This window comes from Nipponia nippon, unplaced genomic scaffold (genome assembly GCF_047370975.1).
Source record: "Nipponia nippon isolate SJK-2023a ecotype South Korea unplaced genomic scaffold, ASM4737097v1 scaffold_47, whole genome shotgun sequence".
Taxonomy (NCBI): domain Eukaryota; kingdom Metazoa; phylum Chordata; class Aves; order Pelecaniformes; family Threskiornithidae; genus Nipponia; species Nipponia nippon.
Window position 1 is genome coordinate 865168 of NW_028262366.1, and position 22416 is coordinate 887583.

General features: G+C 63.5%; 3 protein-coding genes across 3 annotated transcripts; 1 reads left to right on the plus strand and 2 right to left on the minus strand.

The window, feature by feature from the left end:
* Positions 1–434: 434 nt before the first annotated feature.
* TUBB (tubulin beta class I) lies at positions 435–8079 on the minus strand. The gene is made up of 4 exons (XM_087730023.1): positions 7878–8079; positions 4626–4734; positions 4278–4388; positions 435–3063 (listed from the first exon to the last, which is right to left on the minus strand). The coding sequence occupies exons 1-4, from the start codon at positions 7932–7934 to the stop codon at positions 2006–2008; spliced, it is 1335 nt and encodes a 444-aa protein (XP_087586149.1). The 5' UTR covers positions 7935–8079; the 3' UTR covers positions 435–2005.
* Positions 8080–8413: 334 nt separating this feature from the next.
* Positions 8414–19316, plus strand: LOC104014481 (uncharacterized). Its single transcript, XM_087729813.1, has 14 exons — positions 8414–8437; positions 9435–9483; positions 9590–9652; positions 9893–9938; positions 10036–13127; positions 13266–13322; positions 13416–13600; positions 13711–13983; positions 14160–14234; positions 15102–15287; positions 16241–16366; positions 16913–17023; positions 18039–18470; positions 19203–19316. The coding sequence occupies exons 2-14, from the start codon at positions 9438–9440 to the stop codon at positions 19314–19316; spliced, it is 4806 nt and encodes a 1601-aa protein (XP_087585939.1). The 5' UTR covers positions 8414–8437; positions 9435–9437.
* Positions 19317–19373: 57 nt separating this feature from the next.
* LOC148052554 (uncharacterized) lies at positions 19374–22293 on the minus strand. Its single transcript, XM_087730030.1, has 2 exons — positions 21808–22293; positions 19374–20519 (listed from the first exon to the last, which is right to left on the minus strand). Exons 1-2 carry the CDS (start codon positions 21991–21993, stop codon positions 19443–19445), a joined length of 1263 nt encoding a protein of 420 aa, XP_087586156.1. The 5' UTR covers positions 21994–22293; the 3' UTR covers positions 19374–19442.
* Positions 22294–22416: the final 123 nt, after the last annotated feature.

Below are 22416 nucleotides of genomic sequence, written 5' to 3' on the forward strand. Positions count from 1 at the left end.
AAGGGGACATCGAGGACCCTAAAGGGGACATCGAGGACCCCAGTGGGGACATCTTGGGGTGGGACCCCCCCAAAGGGACCCTAAAGGGGACATCAAAGACCCCGGTGGGGACATCTTGAGGTGGGACCCCCCCAGAGGGACCCTAAAGGGGACATCAAGGACCCTAAAGGGGACATCGAGGACCCCAGTGGGGACATCTTGAGGTGGGACCCCCCCAGAGGGACCCTAAAGGGGACATCGAGGACCCTGGTGGGGACATCAAGACCCTGGTGGGGACATCTCGAGGTGGGACCCCCCCCATGGAGACCTGGAGGGGACCCTAAAAGGACAAAGGGACCTCGAGGGGCCACCGAGGACGTGGGGACCCCGAGGGGACCTTGGGGACATCGGGGGGGGGTGACACGGGGACGGGAAGGGGACAAGGGACACGAGGGTGGCTTTACATCCCGGGTTTATTCCTCGCCCGGGGGCGGCTTTTCAATATGAAAAAAAAAAAAAAAAAGGGGGGGGCAGGGGAAAAAAAGCTTAAAAAGGGGCAAAACGAACCAAAAAAAGGCTGGATTTGGGGGGGGAGGGGACACGGAGGGGACAGGAGAGCCCCCGCTTGGGGACACGGGGGACAGGGCCACCCGGGAGCCCCCTGGAGCGGTGGCTTTGGGTGGAAACGGGGGCGAATTGGTGCCCGGGGGCTGCAATAATTTAGTGGTGATGTCACACGCCCCCCTCCCCCCCCCGCGGCGGCGGTGGGGGACGTGGGGACACGGAGGGGACGGTGGCTCTGCGGTGACGGGGGCCTTCTGGGGACGGTGACAACCGAGAGGGGACGGGGACTCTGGTGACAGAGATGGCGGTGGAGGACGGGGACGCTCCGGTGACGATGACGAAGGACAAGGGCTCTTCGGTGACCATGATGAAGGACTGGGACTCTCCCATGACGATGACGAAGGACGAGGGCTCTTCGGTGACCATGATGAAGGACTGGGACTCTGTGGTGACAATGATGAAGGCTCTTCAGTGACCATAATGGACTGGGACGCTCTGGTGACGATGACGAAGGACAAGGGCTCTTCAGTGACCATGATGAAGGACTGGGACTCTCCGGTGACGATGATGAAGGCTCTTCAATGACCATGAAGGACTGGGACTCTCTGGTGACAATGATGAAGGCTCTTCGGTGACCATGATGAAGGACTGGGACTCTCTGGTGACGATGACGAAGGGTGAGGGCTCTCCAGTGACGATGACGAAGGCTCTTCGATGACCGTGATGAAGGACTGGGACTCTCTGGTGACGATGACGAAGGACTCTAGTGACCATTGCTTCCATGATGAAGGACGAGAAGACTCTGGTGCCGATGACGCCGGGGAGGACTGCGGGCTCTCCGAGGACAATGACAAAGGCTTTGGGCTCTCTGAAGATGATGATGATGAAGGCCAAGGGCTCTCCAGTGACAATGGTGAAGGCCCAGGGCTCCGAGGACAACCACGATGAAGGCCAAGAGCTTCGTGGTGACAACGGTGAAGGCCAAGAGCTTTTCGGTGACAATGACAAAGGCCGAGGGCTTTCTGGTGCCAACAGTGAAGGCCAACAGCTCTCTGAGGATGATGATGATGAAGGCCAAGAGCTCTCCAAGGACCACGGTGAAGGACAAGGGCGCTCTGAAGGCGGTGAGGAAGGCCGAGGGCTCTCCAAGGACGATGGCCAAGTGCTTTCCGGTGACAACAGCGAAGACCGAGGACGCTGACCAAGGCCGAGGACAACGATGAAGACCAAGGGCTCTCAGAGGACACCGATGAAGGCTGAGGAGGAGGATGAAGGACAAGGACTCTCCAAGGACGATGACGCTGAAGGCCGAGGGCTCTCCAAGGACAACGGTGAAGGACGAGGGCTCTCCGAAGACGATGACGGCGAAGGACGAGGGCTCTCCGAGGACAACGCTGAAGGACGAGGGCTCTCCGAGGACGATGACGCTGAAGGCCGAGGGCTTTCCGAGGACGACCATCCCTCAGGCCTCTTCTTCGGCCTCTTCACCGAAGTCCTCCTCCTCCTCGGCGGTGGCATCCTGGTACTGCTGATACTCCGAAACGAGGTCGTTCATGTTGCTCTCGGCTTCGGTGAACTCCATCTCGTCCATCCCCTCGCCCGTGTACCAGTGGAGGAAGGCTTTGCGGCGGAACATGGCCGTGAACTGCTCCGAGATCCGCTTGAAGAGCTCCTGGATGGCCGTGCTGTTGCCGATGAAGGTGACGGCCATCTTGAGACCGCGCGGCGGGATGTCACACACGGCCGTCTTGACGTTGTTGGGGATCCACTCGACGAAGTAAGAGCTGTTCTTGTTCTGCACGTTGAGCATCTGCTCGTCTACCTCCTTCATGGACATGCGACCTCGGAAGACGGCGGCCACCGTGAGGTAACGGCCGTGACGGGGATCGCAGGCGGCCATCATGTTTTTGGCATCGAAGACCTGCTGGGTGAGCTCGGGGACGGTGAGGGCGCGGTACTGCTGGCTGCCGCGCGACGTCAAGGGGGCGAAACCGGGCATGAAGAAGTGAAGACGCGGGAAGGGCACCATGTTGACGGCCAACTTGCGAAGATCGGCGTTGAGTTGACCGGGGAAACGCAGGCAGGTGGTGACGCCGCTCATGGTGGCCGAGACGAGGTGGTTGAGGTCACCGTAAGTGGGCGTGGTCAGCTTCAGGGTGCGGAAGCAGATGTCGTAGAGGGCTTCGTTGTCGATGCAGTAGGTCTCGTCCGTGTTCTCCACCAGTTGGTGGACGGACAAGGTGGCGTTGTAGGGTTCCACCACCGTATCCGACACCTTGGGGGACGGGACGACACTGAAGGTGTTCATGATGCGATCGGGATATTCCTCACGGATCTTGGAGATCAGGAGGGTCCCCATGCCGGAGCCGGTGCCACCGCCCAACGAGTGGGTCAGCTGGAAGCCCTGCAGGCAGTCGCAGCTCTCCGCTTCTTTCCTCACCACGTCCAGGACCGAGTCCACCAGTTCGGCCCCCTCCGTGTAGTGGCCCTTGGCCCAGTTGTTGCCCGCGCCGCTCTGGCCTGAGGTGGGGACACGGTGGGGACGTCATGGAGGGGCTCCCTGGGGGAAACTGAGGCCTTTGGTTGCTCAGTTTGGGGGCCTTCAGGCCAACCTTGAAGACCTTGGGGACCTTCAAACCAACCTTCATCACCTTGGAGACCTTGATCCCACCCTTGCGGACCTCCATCAACCTCCTTGGAGATGTCCATCCAACCCCTGGGGACCCCGAGCTCCTTGGGGACCTCTGTTACCCTCCACGGTGACTTCTAACCCACCCCTGGGGACCTTATGCTCCTTGGAGACCTCCATCACCCTCCCTGGGGACCACCAGCCCACGTGTGGGGACTTTATGCTCCTTGGGGACCTCCATCGCCGTCTTTGAAGACACCTAGCAAACCCTTGGGGACACTAAGGGCCTTGGGGACCTTCGTTGCTCTTCCCACCTATCTCCAGCTCACCCTTGAGCTCCTTGAGGACATCCAGCACCCTCTTGGGGACCTTGAGGTCTTTGGGGACCTCCATCCCACCCTCAAGAACCTTTATCGCCCTTCTTGGGTCTCTCTACCTGACTCCCGAGGACCTGTATCGTCCTCCAGACCACTTTTGAGGACCCTGGGGACCTCCATCACTCTCCTTCTCCATCTCCATGCCACCCTTGGGCACCTCCAGTCCATACGTGAGCTCCTTGGGGACCACCATCCCTCTTCTCGGGGACCTCCAGCTGGCCCTTAGAAACCTTTAAGGTCCTTGGGGACCTCCATTATCTCCTTGGGGACACCAAGAAGCTTGGGGACCTTTTGTTACCCTCCTTGGGGACCTCCACCATGCACCCAGGGGCACCCTGAGCTCCTCAGAGATGCCCATCTCCCCTCATCCCCCTGATTTGGGGACCCCGACCCCTTTGAGGACCCCAATAACCTTCCCAAAACCAAAGCGGGGGCAGCTCTGAGGACACAGGGAAAGACCCTGGCCACCAAGAAAGGGACAATAGGGACTTGCCACCCCACCGTGACAAGCACTTGAGGGCCACCAAGGAGGGATGTGCCACTCCACTGGGAAGGGAACCCACGGACCACCGGGAGCCCATGGTGATGGTCACCCAAGGGGCCACCACCAGGAGCCTCATAGCCACCAAATGAAGAAAAATGCCACCCTGCCATGACGGGCACCCCAGAGTCACCTAGGAGGACGTGGTGGGGACACGTGGGGGACACCGGGTGACACGGGGACTCACCGAAAACGAAGTTGTCCGGCCGGAAGATCTGCCCGAAGGGTCCTGAGCGCACCGAGTCCATGGTGCCCGGCTCCAGGTCCACCAAGATGGCTCTTGGTACGTACTTACCCCCTGGGGACATCGCCGTGTCACCGAGGGGTGTGACGGTGACAACACCGCGTCGCCTCCTCATCCCCCAAACCCCCAGAAACCACCCCAAAACCCGAGGAGGGGAAGGGAGGGTGTAGGGTGGCGGGATGGGTGAGCCGAGCCTGTCAGGTCTCAGGTGGAAAGGGACGGGGATGTGGGGGGGGATGGGGATGGAGGGGTGACACCGAGGGGGTGACAGGGGACGGGGTGACACCGTACCGGTGGCCTCATTGTAGTAGACGCTGATGCGGTCGAGCTGGAGGTCGCTGTCGCCGTGGTAAGTGCCGGTGGGGTCGATGCCGTGCTCGTCGCTGATCACCTCCCAAAACTGGGGACAAGGGGCGTGGTCAGAAAGGCTCCACCCCTTCCCGAACCCCTGGGCCCCCCCATTGGGGCTTCAGGATGGGTGGGGTCTATACAGGGGGCGGAGCTTGGCCTGAGGTGGTCTCCCAAAGGGGTGGAGCCTGTGCGAGGAGGTGAAGCCTCACTGGAAGAACCAACCCTGGGGGTTGAGCTTTGAAAGGGCGTGGGATTGTATTGGAGGAGGCAACCCAGGGGGCGTGGCCTCATTGGAGGAGGGAGTCCTATTGGAAGACCAGCCCTCGGGGCGGAGCCAGAGCACCCCCAGAGCACCAATCACGGGGGTGGGACCTCTCTGAGGGGAAGGAGCCAAACCAGGGGGCTGGGTCAGCTGCCAAGGGGTGGGGCCTGCCCCAAAGGGGCAGAGCCTAAAACCCGCAGGGGCGTGGCCAGGCTTGGGCGTGGCCACACCCCTCCAAAAGAAAGAGGAGAAAAAAAAAAAAAAAAAAAAAAAAAAACCAGGCGGGCGGGAACCGGAAACAGCGTTTGAATCGCGGAGGCGCTTCCAAAAATGATTAATTTCAAAAACACCCCAAATTTGCCTTTTTCCCCCCCTCCTAAAATACCCATCCCTTCCCTCAAAAAGAAAAAAAAAAAAAAAATTCCTGAAATTTCAATTTTCCTCTCCCAAAAATCTGCCCGAGGGGGGAGGGGCGGCTGGGAACAAAGGGTGGGGGAGGGGCGGGCACTCTGGGGACCCCCCGCCCCCTCCCCAAGGTCACAGGGGGGGTGGGGAACAGGGCCACGCCCTGTGGGTGAAAACAGGCCAAAACATGGCAATTTGGGGGTGAAGGTGGAGAAATGGGTTAAAAACCACCGATTTGGGTTAAAAAACAGCATTCTGGAGACTGGAAACCGGCATTTAAAAATTGCCATTTCTGGAGTTCCGCAATTGTAATTTTTCTTCCAAATAAATCCCGTTTCAGAGCAGAAAAAGGGCATTTTGTGGCTAAAAAAAATGTAATTCTGGGGTGAAAAGTCCATTTTGGGGGAAAAAGAGCCGATTCTGGGGGTGAGAATTCTGGTTTGGGGCTGAAACGTGGTTTTTAGGAACAAAAAGCCTCTATGTTGGCGCCGCAGAAAAATTGTAATTCTGCAGTAAGATGATCCTGTTTTGAGGATAAAAATCGTTATTATGGGTCTAAAAACACCACCGCCGAGCAGAAAAGTGCTTTTTTGGGGTGGAAAAGCCTCTTTTTTGCCATTTTGGAGAACAAAGATCCTATTCTAGGGCTGAAAACCTCCATTTTGGGGGCTGAAAACTCCGTTTGGAGAAACAAAGATCCTATTCTGAAGCTGAAAACGTCCATTTTGAGACCAAAATCGCCGTTTGGGTGGGGAAAACCCGATTTTGGTACTAAAAAAAATTCTTTTGGGGGCTGAAAAAATTTTAAGGGGAAGGAAAATCCTATTATGCGGCAAAATAAAATCTATTCCGGCATAATAAAAGCCTATTCTGGGGCCAAAACCATCCATTTGGGGGGCGAAATTGTCATTCTGCAGCAAAAAGTCCCTATTTTGGGGTCAAAAAAATATCAAATTTGGAGCAAAAGCCCTTAATTTGCGGCAGAAAATTGGCATTTGGGAGCACAAAGATCCCATTCTTGAGCTGAGGACCTCCATTTTGGGGCTGGAAACCTCCATTTTGGGGGCCGAAAACCCTTGGTTTAGCTGTGAAAAAATGCAGTTGCAACTAAAAAAAATCCTTTTTTGGGGGCTGAAAAGCTCCTTTTGGGTCCTAAAAACCTCATTTTGGGGGGGGGGAAAAAGCCATCTGGGGGCTAAAAATGGTAATTCGGGGAACAAAGATCTTACTCTGAAGCTGAAAACCTCCATTTTGGGGCTGGAAACCCCTTCTAGGGGCAGAAAGCCACGTTTTAACGCTGAAATAAATCCATTTTGGGGTAAAAAAAGCCCTATTTTAGGTCTAAAAACCTCTACGTCAGGGCCAGAAAATCTGTTGGGAGGGCAAAATCCCCCATTTTAGGGCTGAAAACTCCATTTCAGGGAACAAAGCTCTTATTTCGAGGCCAAAAATCTCCAACTTGGGGCCAGAAATCCCGATTGAAGCCAAAACCTTTTCTTTTGGGGTTTAAAACCCTTTTATTTTTTTTTTACTCCCCCAACCCTATTTTCTGTCTGGAAAAGAAAACCCCTATTTTGGGGCATAAATATCCCATTTTCGGGGCGAAAAACTTCCATTTTGGGGCCACAAGGGTCTCACAAGAGGCGGCACACCCCTATTTTGGGGCTGAAAAAGCTCATTTTGGGCTCAAAAAACCCTTTTTTACGGGGCTGAAAACCCCCGTTTTGGGGGCCGAACACGTTGTGGGCGGCACGCCCCGATCTGGAAGCAAAACTTTTTATTTTAGGGTATAAATCCCCCCTTTTGAGAATGGAAAGAGCCCGTTTTGTAGCAAAATAACGTATTGGGGGGGTGCAGAGCCCTTTTTTTGGGGGCAAAAATCCCATTCTGGGGCTGAACACGCCGCAGGGGCGGGACGCCGCGGTTCCGAGGTAAAAAAAAGCACATTTTTAAGCTTAAAAATACCGCTTGGAGAAGGAAGGGGGAATGAAAGCACTTATTTTGGGGCGAAACACTCCATTTTAGGGCTAATCCCTTCATTTTACGGCTGAAAATTCCCTCGTCGAGGCAAAAAATAGCCATTTAGGGGCCGAACGTCGTGAAAGGGATTGATGTGACGGGATATAAAAGGTATTTTGTGATTAAAAAAAACGCTATTTTGGGGCTGAAAAGCCGCATTCCGGGGTCGCTGCCCTCAGGCGCGGCGGGAAACCGCCATTTTGGGGCCGCGTGAGACGAAGGGGGGGGGGGCGGGGCGCCCCCATTTTGAGGCCGGAAACCTCCATTTTGGGGCCGAACCGCTTCATTTTGAGGCCGAATCCCCCCTATTTCGGGGCCGCGCCTTTCACCTCAGGCCCTCAGCGGGCGGGAAAGGGGCGATTTTAGGCTGAAATCGCCTCCATTCGGGGCCGCCTTTGTCTGCGCGCGAAGGGGGAGGGGCTTCTTAAAAGGGGCCGCGCCGCTGTGGGAGGGAAGGTGGGGTCCACCCCCCCCCCCCGGCCCGACGCTGCCCGCTCGCTGTTCACCTTAGCCCCGATCTGGTTGCCGCATTGGCCCGCCTGGATGTGGACGATCTCCCTCATGGTGGCGGCGAGGGTAGGGCTGGGCGAGGTGACGGTGCCGGAGAGGTGGGCCCCACCCGGTCTTGATGGGCGATTCGGTGGCGCGGCCCCTTTAAGGCGGGAGCGCTGTTGCGAGCGCGGCGGCGGCGACAATGGCGGCTCCCGCGGCCCCGCGGCGCCTCATATAGACAAAGCGGCGGCGGCCGGCCCCGCGCTCCCATTGGACGGCGCCGCCCGCTCGCCGTGCTCCCATTGGACAGCGCGGGCGGGAGGCCCCGCCCCATCTCGCCGTTTGCACCGCCCCCCTCCCCGGGGCCGCTCTGCCATTTCTCTATGGCTGGAGGCGGGCGCTCTATGGTAGCGCCGCGCCGCCGCGCTTGGAGGACCGTCCAAGCTCCTCTCTATGCTCCCGGCTGAACGGACGGGCGCGGCTGCCAATGGGAGCGGCCGTTGGGCGGTGACGCCAGGCGGTGGTGGCCAATAGGGCCGGGAGGGCGGGGCAGGGGGGCGCTGGCGCGGGAGGGGTGAGCGCGGGGGTCCTGTGAGGCGGTTTGGGGGCTCCGTGGGGCGCTGAGGGGGGGTCCCTGGGGCATTTGGGGGGTCCCTGGCTCAGTTTGAGGGTCCCTGGGGCACTTGGGGGGGTGGAGGGGCAGTTGGGAGGGGTGTAGGGCAATTTAGGGGGTTGCCGGGGCATTTTGGGACCCTGTGGGGCAGTTTGGGGGGTCCCCGGGAGTGTGTGGGGCAATTTAGGGGCCTGTGGGGCAGTTTGGGGGCGTTCTGGGGCAATTGGGGGCTGTGTGGGGCAGTTTGGGGGGTCCTCGGGGCAGTTTGGGGCTATCTGGGGCCCTGTGGGGCAGTTTGGGGGGGTCCCTGGGGCAGTTTGGGGCCCTGTGGGGCAGTTTGGGGGGTCTCTGGGGCAGTTTGGGGCTCTCTGGTGCAATTTGGGGCCCTGTGGGGCAGTTTGGGGGGATCCTCGGGGCAGTTTGGGGCTCTCTGGTGCAATTTGGGGCCCTGTGGGGCAGTTTGGGGGGGTCCTTAAGGCAGTTTGGGGGCTCCTCAGGGCAGTTTGGGGCTCTCTGGGGTATTTTGGGCCCTGTGGGGTAGTTTGGGGGTTTCCTTGGGGCAGTTTGGGGCTATTTGGGGCCCTGTGGGGCAGTTTGGGGAGGTCCTCGGGGCAATTTGGGGCCCTGTGGGGCAGTTTGGGGGGGTCCCTGGGGCAATTTGGGGCTCTCCAGGGCAATTTGGGGGGTCCCTGGGGCAGGATACAGGGTTGGGGGGGCAGTTAGAAACCAGGGGGGTAGTAGGAGCCCCGGGGCAGATGAGGGGGGCATTTGGAGGATGGGGGAGGTAGTTGGGGGGGTCCTTTGGATCCAAGGGGGGCAGTTGGGGGGGCAGCGGTGACCGGGGGGCAGTTGTAGCTGAAGGGGGGCAATTTGGGGGGCAGTTAGGGGCTGGGGGGGGGGCTGGCGGGGGGGGGGGGCAGTTGTTTCCGTGGGGCAGTTGTTCCCCCCCCCCCTTCAGACCATGCAGCGAAGGCACCGCCGAGGCCTCAGCACTGCGGGGGGTGCAGGTAGGTCCCCCCCTAAATGTTGGGGTCCCCTCCCAGACACTCGGGGTCCCCATAAAGGGGGGGTGGCCTGCATCCCCTCCCCCACCAACACCCGGATCTTCCGCAGGGCAGGGACTGGAGCCGGGGCCCCCCCTCGCCAGCGACTCGGAGGACGACGAGCTGCCTTGGCGTGAGTGTGCGAGGCCGGCGGGGGCGGGGGGGTGGGGAACACGCCATTATCGTAGGGCCTACAAAAAAAACACAACAAGCTGGTGCTTATGGTAGGACCTACATAAACACCGGTGTTGTGTTAGCGGAGGAACCACCGAGATGTGGAGGTCGGGAGAGGAAGGGGGGGAGCCCAGATTTGATGGGATCCTCTGGGGTTACTGTAGGCCCTACAATAACAATCTGTGCCCCGTTCCCTCAGGCCCTGCCCTCGGAGACGCTGCCTCACCCCGAGTCGTGCTGGAGAGGTAGGCGGGACCCCGATGCGTGGGTTCCTTGGGGGGTGCGCCCAGATCCCTGGGTCCGTCAGACCCCCAACTCCCAACACCCCCCTCCCCTACGCAGCGACCCGGAGGAGCCAGATGTTTGCCCGGATGTTCGGGCCCCCCGAAAACGCCGCCGCGCCCTCGCGCCGGGCCGCCACCCGGATGCAGCCGCGCCCTGCCCAGATCCAGACGTCGGGGGACCCAAAAAGCGCCGCTTTGGCCCCCAAACCACCCCAGATCCAGATGTGGGGAGAAAAATGGCTGTTCCGCATGTTCAGCCCCCAAATCGCTCTCCGAATCCCCCAAAGGCTGCGAGTCCAGATGTGGAACATCTGGAAGGCAGCAACCTGGTTGAGAGCGCTACAGATGTCAAGGTGCCCCCAGAAACTGCTCTTTTTCACCCAAACTGCCACCGGGCTGCCCTGGAGGTGAGCAGCCATCCAGATGTGGAGGAAAGGGAGCCAAATCCAGATGTCGGAAGGGCTAAAAGCGGAAGTCAGATGCTTGCGGTGGACAGTGACACAGATGTGGAGGAGGCTGAGGCCCTTCCAGATGTTGGCTGCCCAAAAATACGTGGCACGGCCCCCAAGGTGCCAGAAAACCCGGGTGCGGAGATGGAGACCCCGAATCCAGATGTTGGGGGTCCCAAAAACGGATGCTGGACACTTGCGGACAGCGATACAGATGTGGAGGCGGAGAAATCAAACTCAGCTGTTGGAGGGCCCCAAAATGGACATCAGATGCTCGTGGTGGACAGCGATACAGATGTGGAGGAGGCCAGAGCCAGTCCAGATGTTGGACGCCCCCAAACCCATCAAATGACCCAAAATGTACCCAAAAAACAAAATATTGAGATGGAGACGCAAAATGCAGATGTTGAAGGTTCACAAAAGGGTCGTCAGATGCTCACGGTGGACAGCGATACAGATGTGGAAGAGAACGGAGCCGATCCAGATGTTGGGTACCCTAAAACCCCTCAAAAACCCCAAAACGCACCGAAAACCCAAATTGTGGAGATGGAGACGCAAAATGCAGATGTTGAAGGTTCACAAGAGCATCATGGGATGCTCGTGGTGGACAGCGATACAGATGTGGAAGAGAACGGAGCCGATCCAGATGTTGGGTACCCTAAAACCCTTCAAAAACCCCAAAACGCACCGAAAACCCAAATTGTGCAGATGGAGACGCAAAATGCAGATGTTGAAGGTTCACAAGAGCGTCATGGGATGCTCGTGGTGGACAGCGATACAGATGTGGAAGAGAACGGAGCCGATCCAGATGTTGGGTACCCTAAAACCCTTCAAAAACCCCAAAACGCACCGAAAACCCAAATTGTGGAGATGGAGATGCAAAATGCAGATGTTGAAGGTTCACAAGAGCGTCATGGGATGCTCGTGGTGGACAGCGATACAGATGTGGAAGAGAACGGAGCCGATCCAGATGTTGGGTACCCTAAAACCCTTCAAAAACCCCAAAACGCACCGAAAACCCAAATTGTGGAGATGGAGACGCAAAATGCAGATGTTGAAGGTTCACAAGAGCGTCATGGGATGCTCGTGGTGGACAGCGATACAGATGTGGAAGAGAACGGAGCCGATCCAGATGTTGGGTACCCTAAAACCCCTCAAAAACCCCAAAACGCACCAAAAAACCCAGTTGTGGAGATGGAGACGCAAAATGCAGATGTTGAAGGTTCGCAGAAGGGTCGTGGGATGCTCGTGGTGGACAGCGATACAGATGTGGAGGAGGACACTTCCAATCCAGATGTTGGGTGCCCAGAAAGCCACAGAACAGCCCCCAGCGCCCCAGATGTGAAGCCGGAGACCACAAACAGAGATGCGGAAGGACGACGGACTCTGCTGGTGGAGAGTGATACAGATGTGGAGGAGGCGGCTTCCGATCCAGATGTTGGGACTCCACAACCCCATCGAGCAACCCAAAACGTACCGAGAAACCCAGAGGTGGAGACGAAGAGTCCGAATCCACGTGCTGAAGGACCCCGAAACGAACATTGGATGCTCGTGGCGGACAGCGATACAGATGTGGAGGAGAACGAGGTGAATCCAAATGTTGGGCGTCCAAAAATCCGTCGAATTACCCGCAAAGACCCAGATGTGGCGATGAAGAAGCCGAATCCAGATGCTGAAGAACCCCCAAAGGACCGTCGCGACCTAGAGGTGGACAGTGACACAGATGTGGAAGAAGAACACGTTGACTCAGGTTTTCTTTGCCCCAAAAGCCACAAAACACCCCGAAACACCCGGAAAGACCCAACTGTGGTGATGGAGACCCCGAATCCAGATGTTGGTGGCCTCCGCCGTGGCTCAGTGGCCTCCCGTGGTGACAGCGATACAGATGTGGAGGACCTCAACGCCTTTCCCAACGTTGGAGCTCCAAAACCGCGTGGGACAACCCGTGAGGTCATGGATACAGTTGCTAAGATGGCCGCTGCGCCAGATGTTGACCCCGAGGGGCCGACACGGACCAATGGCGATCCAGATGTGAAGGTGACGTCCCCAACTCCAGATGCCGGAGCCCCTGAAGCCCGGTGCCCGCTCCTGAATGTGGACAGCGATACAGATGTTGAAGACGATGGTGTCGTTCCAGATGTTGGGAGGGCGCGAAGGTGTCGAGGGGCCTCTGGTGACCCAGATGTGGCAGCGAGGCCCCGAAATCCAGATGTTTCCTCTCCCACGAGCCCCGGGGATGGCAGCGACACCGACACGGAGGAGGTGGCCCCCACTCCAGATGTTCGGAGCCTCCGGCGCCGAATCCGGAATCGACCCCATCCAGATGTTGGGGGCCCCGCCCCGGGCAGCGATAGCGACGTGAAGGGGGCAGACCCAAACCCACGGGAATCGCCCCCGAAACGGCCGAGTTTGTCCCCGGAATCACGGGGTGACACAAGCGCGGAAGGACCGGTCCCCAAACGTCACGATTCAGCCCCAAATACAGCTGCGGAGGCCCCGAATCCAGATGTTGGGGCCGGGCAACGCAACGGGGAGACCCCGCGGAGGGGCGTGGATCCAGCTGTGCCGCCAGATGTTCCCCCCCCCAAATCCCCGCGTCTGGTCTCGAATTTGGGTGACGGCGCTGGGCCCAGGGGTGACGGGGCCACCCCCGGCGGGGACGCGGGTGCGACGGTGACGGAGAGCGACACTGACGTCGAGGGTAAGCGGGGTGGCCCCGGGTGCCGGGGTCCCCTTTCCCGGGTGCCGGGGTCCCCTCTTGGGTGCTGGGGTCCCCTTTTGGGTGCTGGGGTCCCTCCTCAAGGCTCTTCCTTCCCCTCCCCCCCTCCCCCCCCCCCAGAAGACCCCGACCTCTTCTTGGAGCCCACCCAGAACTTCTTGCCACCGGTGGCCGAGGGTAGGTGGCCCAAATGTCCCCTCCCCGGTTGCTTGGGGACCCCCGGGTCCCCCCACCCTGGACACCTGGGTCCCCAGCACGGCTCTCCCGCAGACGTGACCCCAAACTGGGACCCCGAGGAGCCCACCCAGCCCTTCTTCCTCCCCAAGGAGGAGGAGGAGGAGGAGGAAGAGGAGCCCCCCCAGGACCCCCTGGATGCCCGGGTCCCCCCCATGGAGCCGGTGACGGTGACGCCGGCCCAGGAGGGGACGGGGACCGGAGCAGCGCCCGGCGGGGAGGTGAGTGCGAGGGGACCCAGGCGTCCGGGTGGTCCCCGTCCCTCCCCCCCAAAAAGGGGACCCAGGGGTCTTGGCACTGACACCCCCCCTCCCCCCCCAAATTTCCCCAGGTAGGGGAGGGGCCCCGCCGCAGCCAGCGCCTGGCCAGGAGCCGAGGGGGTGGAGCCACAGGGGGCGGAGCCTCTGGCAAGGGCGGGGCCGGCAGGGTTGGGGGCGGAGCACCTCCTGTCCCCACCCCTGTGCGGCGCAGCCCCCGCCTCCAGGCCCGCCCCCCTCCACCGGAGCTGCCAGTCATGAAGGGGCGGGGCCAGGATGAGCCCTGCCCCCCGCCTAAGCCCCGCCCCCCTCGGACAGGTCCCGCCCCCTCTAAGAGGCAAGCTCAGGTGGGTGTGGCTTGGGGGTGGGGCCAAAACATAGGGCGGGGTCTGGAGCTGGTGGGTGGGGTCAAGTGGGGTGGTGCTTGTGGGTGGTGATTGGACAAGCAGGGCGTGGCCTAATGGGATGGGCGTGGCTTGCTTGGAAGGGGCGGGGTCTCATGCTGTGGCTCCGCCCACCCCAGGAGGAGGAGGAGCCAGCAGAGGTCACAGGGCACCAGCTCCGCCCCCGGGGGGGCCCTGGCTCCACCCCCCCCAAGGTACTGTGGGAAGGGGCAGCACCCAGGGGTGCCCCGGGTGTCCCCCAGTGTCCCCGTGTCCCCTCGGGGCGTCCCTCTGTCCCCCCCGGGGTCACTCCCTCGTCTGTCCCCCCCCGCCAAAGTCACCCATGAGCGTCCCCCCGCCCCCCCCCGCATCCCCCTGGGGTGGCCCCATGGTGGCCCCAAGGCGTCCCTCTGCCCCCACGGTGGCCCCAGGTTTGTGGGGTTGGTGGCCGCCCCAGTGATGTCCCCATGGTGTCCCCATGTTCCGTTCCTTGGTGTGGTGGCCCTGCCAGCAGTGTCCCCATGGTGTCCCCATGGTGTCCCCATGGTGTCCCCGTGTCCCCATGTTCCATTCATCAGTGTGGTGGCCACCTCAGAGATGTCCCCATGATGTCCCTACGTCCCCATGTTCTGTTCATCAGTGTGGTGGCCACCTCAGAGATGTCCCCATGGTGTCCCCATGTCACTATGTTCTGTTCATCAGTGTGGTGGCCACCTCAGAGATGTCCCCATGATGTCCTTGTGTCCCCATGTTTTGTTCACTCATGTGGTGGCCACCCCAGCGGTGTCCCCGTGGTGTCCCCACGTCCCCATGTTCTGTTCATTCATGTGGTGGCCACGCCAGTGGTGTCCCCATGGTGTCCCCATGTCCCCATATTCCGTTTGTTGGTGTGGTGGCCACCCCAGCAAAGTCCCCATGGTGTCCCCATGGTGTCCCCACGTCCCCATGTTCTGTCCATCAGTGTGGTGGCCACCCCAGGGGTGTCCCCATGATGTCCCTACGTCCCCATGTTCTGTTCATTCACGTGGTGGCCGCCCCGGGGCTGTCCCCAACACGTCCCCGTGGTGTCCCCACCTTCCCAGGTGATGTTCACGGGAGTGGTGGCCTCCCCAGCCATGGAGGTGGCCTTGAAGACACTGGGGGGGTCCATGGCCACCTCCATCTTCGACTGCACCCACCTGGTGACCGACCGCGTCCGACGCACCGTCAAGTTCCTCTGTGCGGTGGCCCGCGGCGTCCCCATCGTCACCCCCGAGTGGCTCCACAAGGTCCTACAGGGGTGGGGGACAGGGGAGGGGGGCTTTGGGGACAAGAAGGGGGATCTTGGGGTCGTGGGGGGTCCTTGGGGACAGGGCTATGGGGCTTCTGGGGACAAGGAGAGGTTTCTTGGGGACACGGGGAGTCTTGGGGACAAGGAGAAGGTCCTTGGGGACATGAGAGCCCTTGGGGACAAGGGACATGGGGGGCATTGGGGACAGTGTCCTTGGGGACAAGGGTTCCTTGGGGACAGGGGATGGCATCTTTGGGGATATGGACAACCTTGGGGACAAAAGAGGTGTCCTTGAGGACAGGGGATGGGGTCCTTGAGGACAGGGGCTCCTTGGGGACAAAGGAGGGGTTCTTGGGGACAGGGTGTCCTTGGGGACAGAGGATGGTGTCCTTGGGGACAGGGGATGGGGTGCTTGAGGACAGGGGCTCCTTGGGGACAAAGGAGGGGTCCTTGGGGACAGGGGGTCCTTGGGGACAGAGGAGGGCTCCTTGGGGACAGGGGATGGTGTCCTTGAGGACAGGGGCTCCTTGGGGACAAAGGAGGGGTCCTTGGGGACAGGGGCTCCTTGGGGACAAAGGAGGGGTCTTTGGGGACAGAGGATGGTGTCCTTGGGGACAGGGGGGTCCTTGGGGACAAAGGAGGGGTCCTTGGGGACAGGGGGATTGTTTTGGGGACAAAGAAGTGGTCCTTGGGGACAGGGGATGGTCTCCTTGGGGACAGGGGGGTTGTGGGGACAAGGAAGAGGGGTGTTTGGGGACATGGTGGCCCTTGGGGACAAAGAAAGGGCCCCTGGGGACAAGGGGGGACGTTAAGGACAAGGAATGGGATCCTTGGGGACATGGGGGCTTTGGGGGACAAGGGAGGGGGGTTTTTGGGGACAGGGGGGACCTGGGGGGTCCCTGGGGTCGGGGATGCCACCACGTGTCCCCACGTGTCCCCTCGTGTCCCCAGAGCGCCCGCAGCGGCCGTGTCCTGGTGCCGGGTCCCTTCCTGGTGCGTGACAGCCAGCAGGAACGTCACTTCGGCTTCAGCCTGGCCCAGGCCCTGCGCCGCGCCCGCCGCCACCCCCTGCTCCAGGTGACCGTCCCCAACTGTCCCCAACCCTTCTCCCAACTGTCCCCAACCCTCCCCAACTGTCCCCAACCCTCCCCGAGGGGCCCTGTCCTCCCCACAGGTGGCCCTGTCCCCCCCCATCACGTGGGTCACCCACTGGGGACGGGGTGACCGGGTGGGATGTCACCCGATGGACCCACGGTGGCCCCGTGTCCCCAAGTGTCCTTGTCCCCCGTTGAGTTGGGTCCCCTCACGTGGCCTCGGTCCGATCTGGGGATGGCCGGAGGGGTGTCCCCTCCTTTGCTGGTGTCCCCAAGGTGGCCCTGAGGTATCCCTGTCCCCTAAAGTGCCCTTGGTCCCCCCAGTTGTCACCCCGTGTGGCCTCGGGGACAGCCCCAAGGGGTGTCCCCTGATGTCCCTTAGTGTCCCCCCTGGTGTCTTCACGCTGTCCCCAAGGTGTCCTTGTCCCCTCCGCGTGGCCCGGACCCATCGCAGGGGCTCGGGGCTGAACCGATGGCCCTGTCCCCCCCACCCATGTCCCCTCCGTGTCCCCCCCTCCGGTGTCCCCAGGGCTACGAGGTCCACGTCACCCCCAGCGTCCGCCCCGAGCCCGAGCACATGAGGGACATCGTCACCTGCAGTGGTGGCACCTTCCTGCCCGCCATGCCCCACGCCTACGGGGTGAGGGGACAGCGGGGACAGTGGGGGGGGGGACGGGGACAGGAGGGCCCAGAGCCACCAAAGGGGGGGACATGGGGGTCCCAGAGCCACCGGGGAGGGGACCCTGGGGGACAGCGGGGGACACTGGGGACCCAGAGCCATTGGGGTTGGGAAGGAGGGGACATGGGGTGACATTGGGGACATGGGGGGATGGGGAGGGGACCAAAGGGATATGGGGGGCCATTGGGGGGGGTCCCAAAGCCATCGGGGGGGGACATGGGGGGCCCAGAGCCACCAGGGAGGGGACCCAAGGGGACCCTGGGGGACACTGGGGACCCAGAGCCTTTGGGGTTGGGAAGGAGGGGACATGGGGTGACATTGGGGACATGGGGGGACAGGGAGGGGACCAAAGGGATACGGGGGGCCATTGGGGGGGTCCCAAAGCCATCGGGGGGGGGGGGGGACATGAGGGTCCCAGGGAGGACAGGGGAGGCAGTGGGGAGTACTGGGGGGTACTGGGGGAGTTGGGGGCTCCCTGGGGGTCTTGGGGGGTCCCATTGGGGTTGGGGTCTCCCGGGGGGGGGTCATGGGGGGTCAGGGTGCCCTGGGGGGTGTCAGGGGGTCCCATTGGGGTTGGGGTCTCCCGGGGGGGTCATGGGGGGTCAGGGTGCCCTGGGGGGTGTCAGGGGGTCCCATTGGGGTTGGGGTCTCCCGGCGGGGGTCATGGGGGGTCAGGGTGCCCTGGGGGGGTGTCAGGGGGTCCTGGGGGTCCCATTGGGGTTGGGGTCTCCCGGGGGGCGTCATGGGGGGTCAGGGTGGCCTGGGGGGGTGTCAGGGGGTCCCATTGGGGTTGGGGTCTCCCGGGTGGGGTCATGGGGGGTCAGGGCACCCTGGGGCTCTTGGGGTCCCATTGGGATCACGGGGGATTTTGGGGACCCCAGAAGCCTCAGATTACCCGGGGGGGGGGGGGCTGGGGTGCTCGGGGGGTCCCGATGGGGGTTGGGGACCCCCACCCCCGTGGCACCCCCCCCCCCAGCCGCGGCGCCTGGTGATCTCGTGCGAGGCGGACGCGGGGTGCTGGGCCCCGGCGCTCAGCGCCCGCCTGCCCTTGGCCTCGGCCGAGCTGCTGCTCACGGGGCTCCTGCGCCAGCGCCTCGAGCTCCCCCCTTCCTCCTCCCCCTCCCCCCCCCCCCACCCCCCCAAATCCCACGGGACCCCCGCGATCCCCCCGCGGAGGTTTCTACAACCCTTTCGGGGGGTCCTCGTCACCCCCCCAGCGATAACCGGGTCCCCCCGGCCGCTCCCGGGACCCCCCGGGGATGCGAGGAGGGGGTGGCACGAGGCCGAAGCCGGGGACCCCCTCGGGACCCCCCCAGGGATCCCCCCCGGGGCCCCCCCGGTGCCCGGCGGCGGGCGGCCGCGCCCCCCCCCCCCCCATAAACGGCTTTTTTGGCAGTTAATGAGGGGAGTTGGGGGGTTGGGGGGGGGGGGGGGGGGGCCGCCCCCCGGCGGGGGGGTGGGGGCCCCCACTTCCCCCCCCTTTTGGGTGGGTTCCCAACCCAGGAATCCACAGGCGACAAAATCCCCCGGCGCCGAGGAAACCCCCCTTTCCCCCCCTTTCCCCCCCCCCCCCCCCCCTTTCCCCCCCTTTCCCCCCCTTCCCCCCTTTTCCCCCCTTTTCCCCCCTTATCCCCCCCTTCGCCCCCTTTTCCCCCTTCCCCCCCTTCCCCCCTTCCCCCCTCTTCCCCCCTCTTCCCCCCTCTTCCCCCCTTTTTCCCCCTTTTTCCCCCTTTCCTCCCCTTTTCCCCCTCTTCCCCCCTTTTTCCCCCTCTTCCCCCCTTTTTCCCCCCCTTCCCCCCTTTTCCCCCCCTTCCCCCCTTTTCCCCCCTTCCCCCCCTTCCCCCCTTCCCCCCCTCCCCTCCCCCCTTTTTCCTCCCTTTCCCCCCTTTTTCCCCCTTTTCCCCCTTCCCCCCTCCTCCCCCCTTCCCCCCTTTCCCCCCTTTTCCCCCCTCTTCCCCCCTTCCCCCCTCTTCCCCCCTTCCCCCCCTTCCCCCCTCCCCCCACGTTTTCCCCCCTTTCCCCCTCTTTTCTTTCCCCCCTTTTTCCCCTCACGCGTGGGGCACGGAGGGGACCCGCGGGAGGTGACAGGGACACGGAGGGGACACCGGGGGCGGAGGAGACTCCTCCGCGTGGCCCTGAGGCCACCGGGACCCTCTCGGGCCGCTGCGGTGGCCTTGGGGACATTGGCCCTCCCCATGGGGCCATGGTGGCTTTGGGGACACCGGGAACCTCCGTGGGGACACGAGAGAGGTGACACGGGGACACGCGGGAGGGGACACGGGTTGGGGACAAAGTGACGCAGAACCAGGACTTCAGCAGCGATGTGTTAATGCCACCGGTCCCCAACGAAGCCACCGGTCCCCAAAAAAGCCACCGTCCCCTATCGCGGGCCCCGTGGCAGCAGCCCCGGGAGGGCGGCGGTGGCCTCCCGGCAACGCTGGGCCACGGTGGTGGCCGTGGTGGCATCGGGGACACCGAGGGTGGTCAGGAGTCGCCGGGCCACCGGTAGCGTCTTCAGGAGGTGGCCTTGGGCCAGGCGGGCGCTGGCGTCCCACAGCGCCTCGGCCACCGCCACCGCCGCCATCGGGTCCTCGGGGACACCGGGACCCTCCTGGGCCACCCCAGGAGCCTCAGGGCCACCATCTGCCCCCTCAGGGCCACCGTGTCCAGCAGCCATAGTAGCCACGGTGGCCTCGATGTCCTCGAGGAGGTGCCGCAGGTGGCCATAGAAGCGGGTGGCCCCGTGACAGGCGGCCACCAAGCGTCCCAGGGGCTCACGGGCCACCGCTGCTAGCCGTCCCCGCTCCCTGGCCACCGCCGTCTCCACCATTGCCACCGCCATCTTCTCGGTGGCCTCGGTGGCCGCCCGCAGCCCCGCGCTGGCCTCGGCCACCCGTGTCTTGTGGGCTGCCACCTCCGAGGTCACTGTGGCCAGCTCTGAGGCCACCGGCAGTGCCCGGGTGGCTGCCAGCAGCTGCTGAAGTGCCCTGTCCTCCTGGGCCACCGCCGCTGCCAGGTGGCCCGCGGTGGCCCCGGCGGTGGCCCCGGCGGTGGCCGCGGTCCCGCAGGCGTCCTTCAAGCGCGTGGCGTTCCCTGCCACCCTGTCCCAGGTGGTCGCCACCGAGGCCACCGCCTCCCGCCACCCACGGGCGATGGTTGCCACGGTGGCCCAGGCGTCCCCTGCGGTGGCCCTGGGGACAGCGGGATCCCCCCGCGGGACTACAGCAGTGGTCCCAGTGGTGGCCCTGGTGGCCCCGGCAGTGGCCAGGGCGTGACGGAGGCGAGTGGCCTCTCCGTGACTGTGGCCCATGGCCCGGCTGATGTTGCCAATGAGGGCCACCAGCCCGGCCCGCAGCGAGCCCGGTGGCCTGGCCAGGGGGACGTCCCCTGCGGTGGCCCCCAGCTCACCCAGGATGGCCACCACGGTCACCAGCGGTTCTAGCAGCTCTGGGGACACCTGGGGACAGGGACACGGCTGGTGGCAGGGTCCCCGATGGCCCCTGTCCCCTCTGGGGTCCCCAGATGCCACCCTGGGGTCCCCCCGTCCCTTGTCCCCTCCCTGGGGTCCCCTGATGTCCCCTTCCAGGTCTCCTGATGCCACCCTGGGGTCCCCCATGTCCCTGTCCCCTCCTCGAGGTTCCCCCTTGTCACCTTCAGGGTCCCCAGATGCCACCCTGGGGTCCCCCATGGCACTTGTCTCCTTGTCACCTCCCATCCCCTCTGCCACCCCTGTCCTCTGTCCCCACCACTCCCTGTCCCCCTGTCCCCACTGCCACCTCCCTGTCCCCCACCTTCCTGTCCCCGTCACCCCCTGCCACCCCCATCCCCTCTGCCACCCCCCTGCCACCCCGTCCCCTGTCCCCTTGTCCCCTCTGCCACCCCCATAACCCCCCTGCCACCCCCGTCCCCTCTGCCACTGCCCTGTCCCCCGTCCCCATCACCTTGTCACCCCCCTGCCACCCCGTCCCCTGTCCCCCGTCCCCTCTGCCACCCCCATAACCCCCCTGCCACCCCCGTCCCCTGTCCCCCTGTCCCCTCTGCCACCCCCGTCACCCCCTGCCACCCCAGTCCCCGTCCCCACCGTCCCCGTGCCCCCTCTGCCACCCCCGTCCCCTCTGCCACTGCCCTGTCCCCTGTCCCCATCACCTTGTCACCCCCCTGCCACCCCCATCCCCTCTGCCACCCCCCTGCCACCCCGTCCCCTGTCCCCCTGTCCCCTCTGCCACCCCCATAACCCCCCTGCCACCCCCGTCCCCTCTGCCACTGCCCTGTCCCCCGTCCCCATCCCCTCTGCCACCCCCCTGCCACCCCGTCCCCTGTCCCCCTGTCCCCTCTGCCACTCCCGTCACCCCCTGCCACCCCAGTCCCCGTCCCCACCGTCCCCGTGTCCCCTCTGCCACCCCCGTCCCCTCTGCCACTGCCCTATCCCCTGTCCCCATCACCTTGTCACCCCCCTGCCACCCCCATCCCCTCTGCCACCCCCCTGCCACCCCGTCCCCTGTCCCCCTGTCCCCTCTGCCACCCCCGTCACCCCCTGCCACCCCAGTCCCCGTCCCCACCGTCCCCGTGTCCCCTCTGCCACCCCCGTCCCCTCTGCCACTGCCCTGTCCCCTGTCCCCATCACCTTGTCACCCCCCTGCCACCCCATTCCCCGTCCCCACCGTCCCCGTGTCACCTCCGCCACCCCTCTGTCCCCACCCCCCCCCCGCCCCGTCCCCGCCATCCAGCACCGAGCTTTGTCCCACCTCGGGGGGGATGATGGCGCCGGTGGCCTCGGGGGTCCCCATGGGTGGCGGTGGCAGCGGCGGGGACGCGGCGGGGACGCGGGGGACCGGGAAACGATGGCGGCGGCCGTGGCGGGACGTTGGCCCGGGGCTGGGCCAGGCTCGGCCCACGAGGGCCGGGCGAGGGGACGCCGCCAGCGGGGCCATGGCCAGCGGGGACGTCACCCACCCTGGGGCCACCCCTACGCCCCTCGGTGTCCCCTCGTGTCCCCAACGGGACCCCACGGCCCCGCAGTGTCCCCAACGGGACCCCGTGTCCCCCCCAGTGTCCCCAACGGGACCCCACGGCCTCCAGTGTCCCCCACAACAGCCCCGGCATGGCCACCCACAGCCCTCGGTGTCCCCCGATGTCCCTCCATGTCCCCAAACGGGTCCTGTGGCCAAAGCTGTCCCCAACTGCAGCCATATGGTCCCTGATGTCCCCCCTGATGTCCCCAACACGGCCACCTGCAGCCCTCAGTGTCCCCCGATGTCCCCCCCAACGTCCCCCGATGTCCCCGACAGGGTCCCACAGCCCCCAGTGTCCCCCGATTGTCCCTCGATGTCCCCAAAAGGGTCCTGTGGCCACCG

Excerpts from the sequence above, each read along its gene's own strand:
- TUBB (XM_087730023.1), bottom strand. The coding sequence starts at position 7,934 with ATGAGGGAGATCGTCCACATCCAGGCGGGCCAATGCGGCAACCAGATC. Across the intron at positions 4,735-7,877 it reads GCAACCAGATCGGGGCTAAG|TTTTGGGAGGTGATCAGCGA; the intron begins GTGAACAGCGAG and ends CCTTGTCCCCAG. Across the intron at positions 4,389-4,625 it reads CTACTACAATGAGGCCACCG|GGGGTAAGTACGTACCAAGA; the intron begins GTACGGTGTCAC and ends CGATGTCCCCAG.
- LOC104014481 (XM_087729813.1), top strand. The coding sequence starts at position 9,438 with ATGCAGCGAAGGCACCGCCGAGGCCTCAGCACTGCGGGGGGTGCAG. Across the intron at positions 9,653-9,892 it reads GGACGACGAGCTGCCTTGGC|GCCCTGCCCTCGGAGACGCT; the intron begins GTGAGTGTGCGA and ends CCGTTCCCTCAG. Across the intron at positions 13,601-13,710 it reads GAGCAGCGCCCGGCGGGGAG|GTAGGGGAGGGGCCCCGCCG; the intron begins GTGAGTGCGAGG and ends AAATTTCCCCAG.
- LOC148052554 (XM_087730030.1), bottom strand. The coding sequence starts at position 21,993 with ATGGCCCCGCTGGCGGCGTCCCCTCGCCCGGCCCTCGTGGGCCGAGCC. Across the intron at positions 20,520-21,807 it reads GCGCCATCATCCCCCCCGAG|GTGTCCCCAGAGCTGCTAGA; the intron begins GTGGGACAAAGC and ends CCCTGTCCCCAG.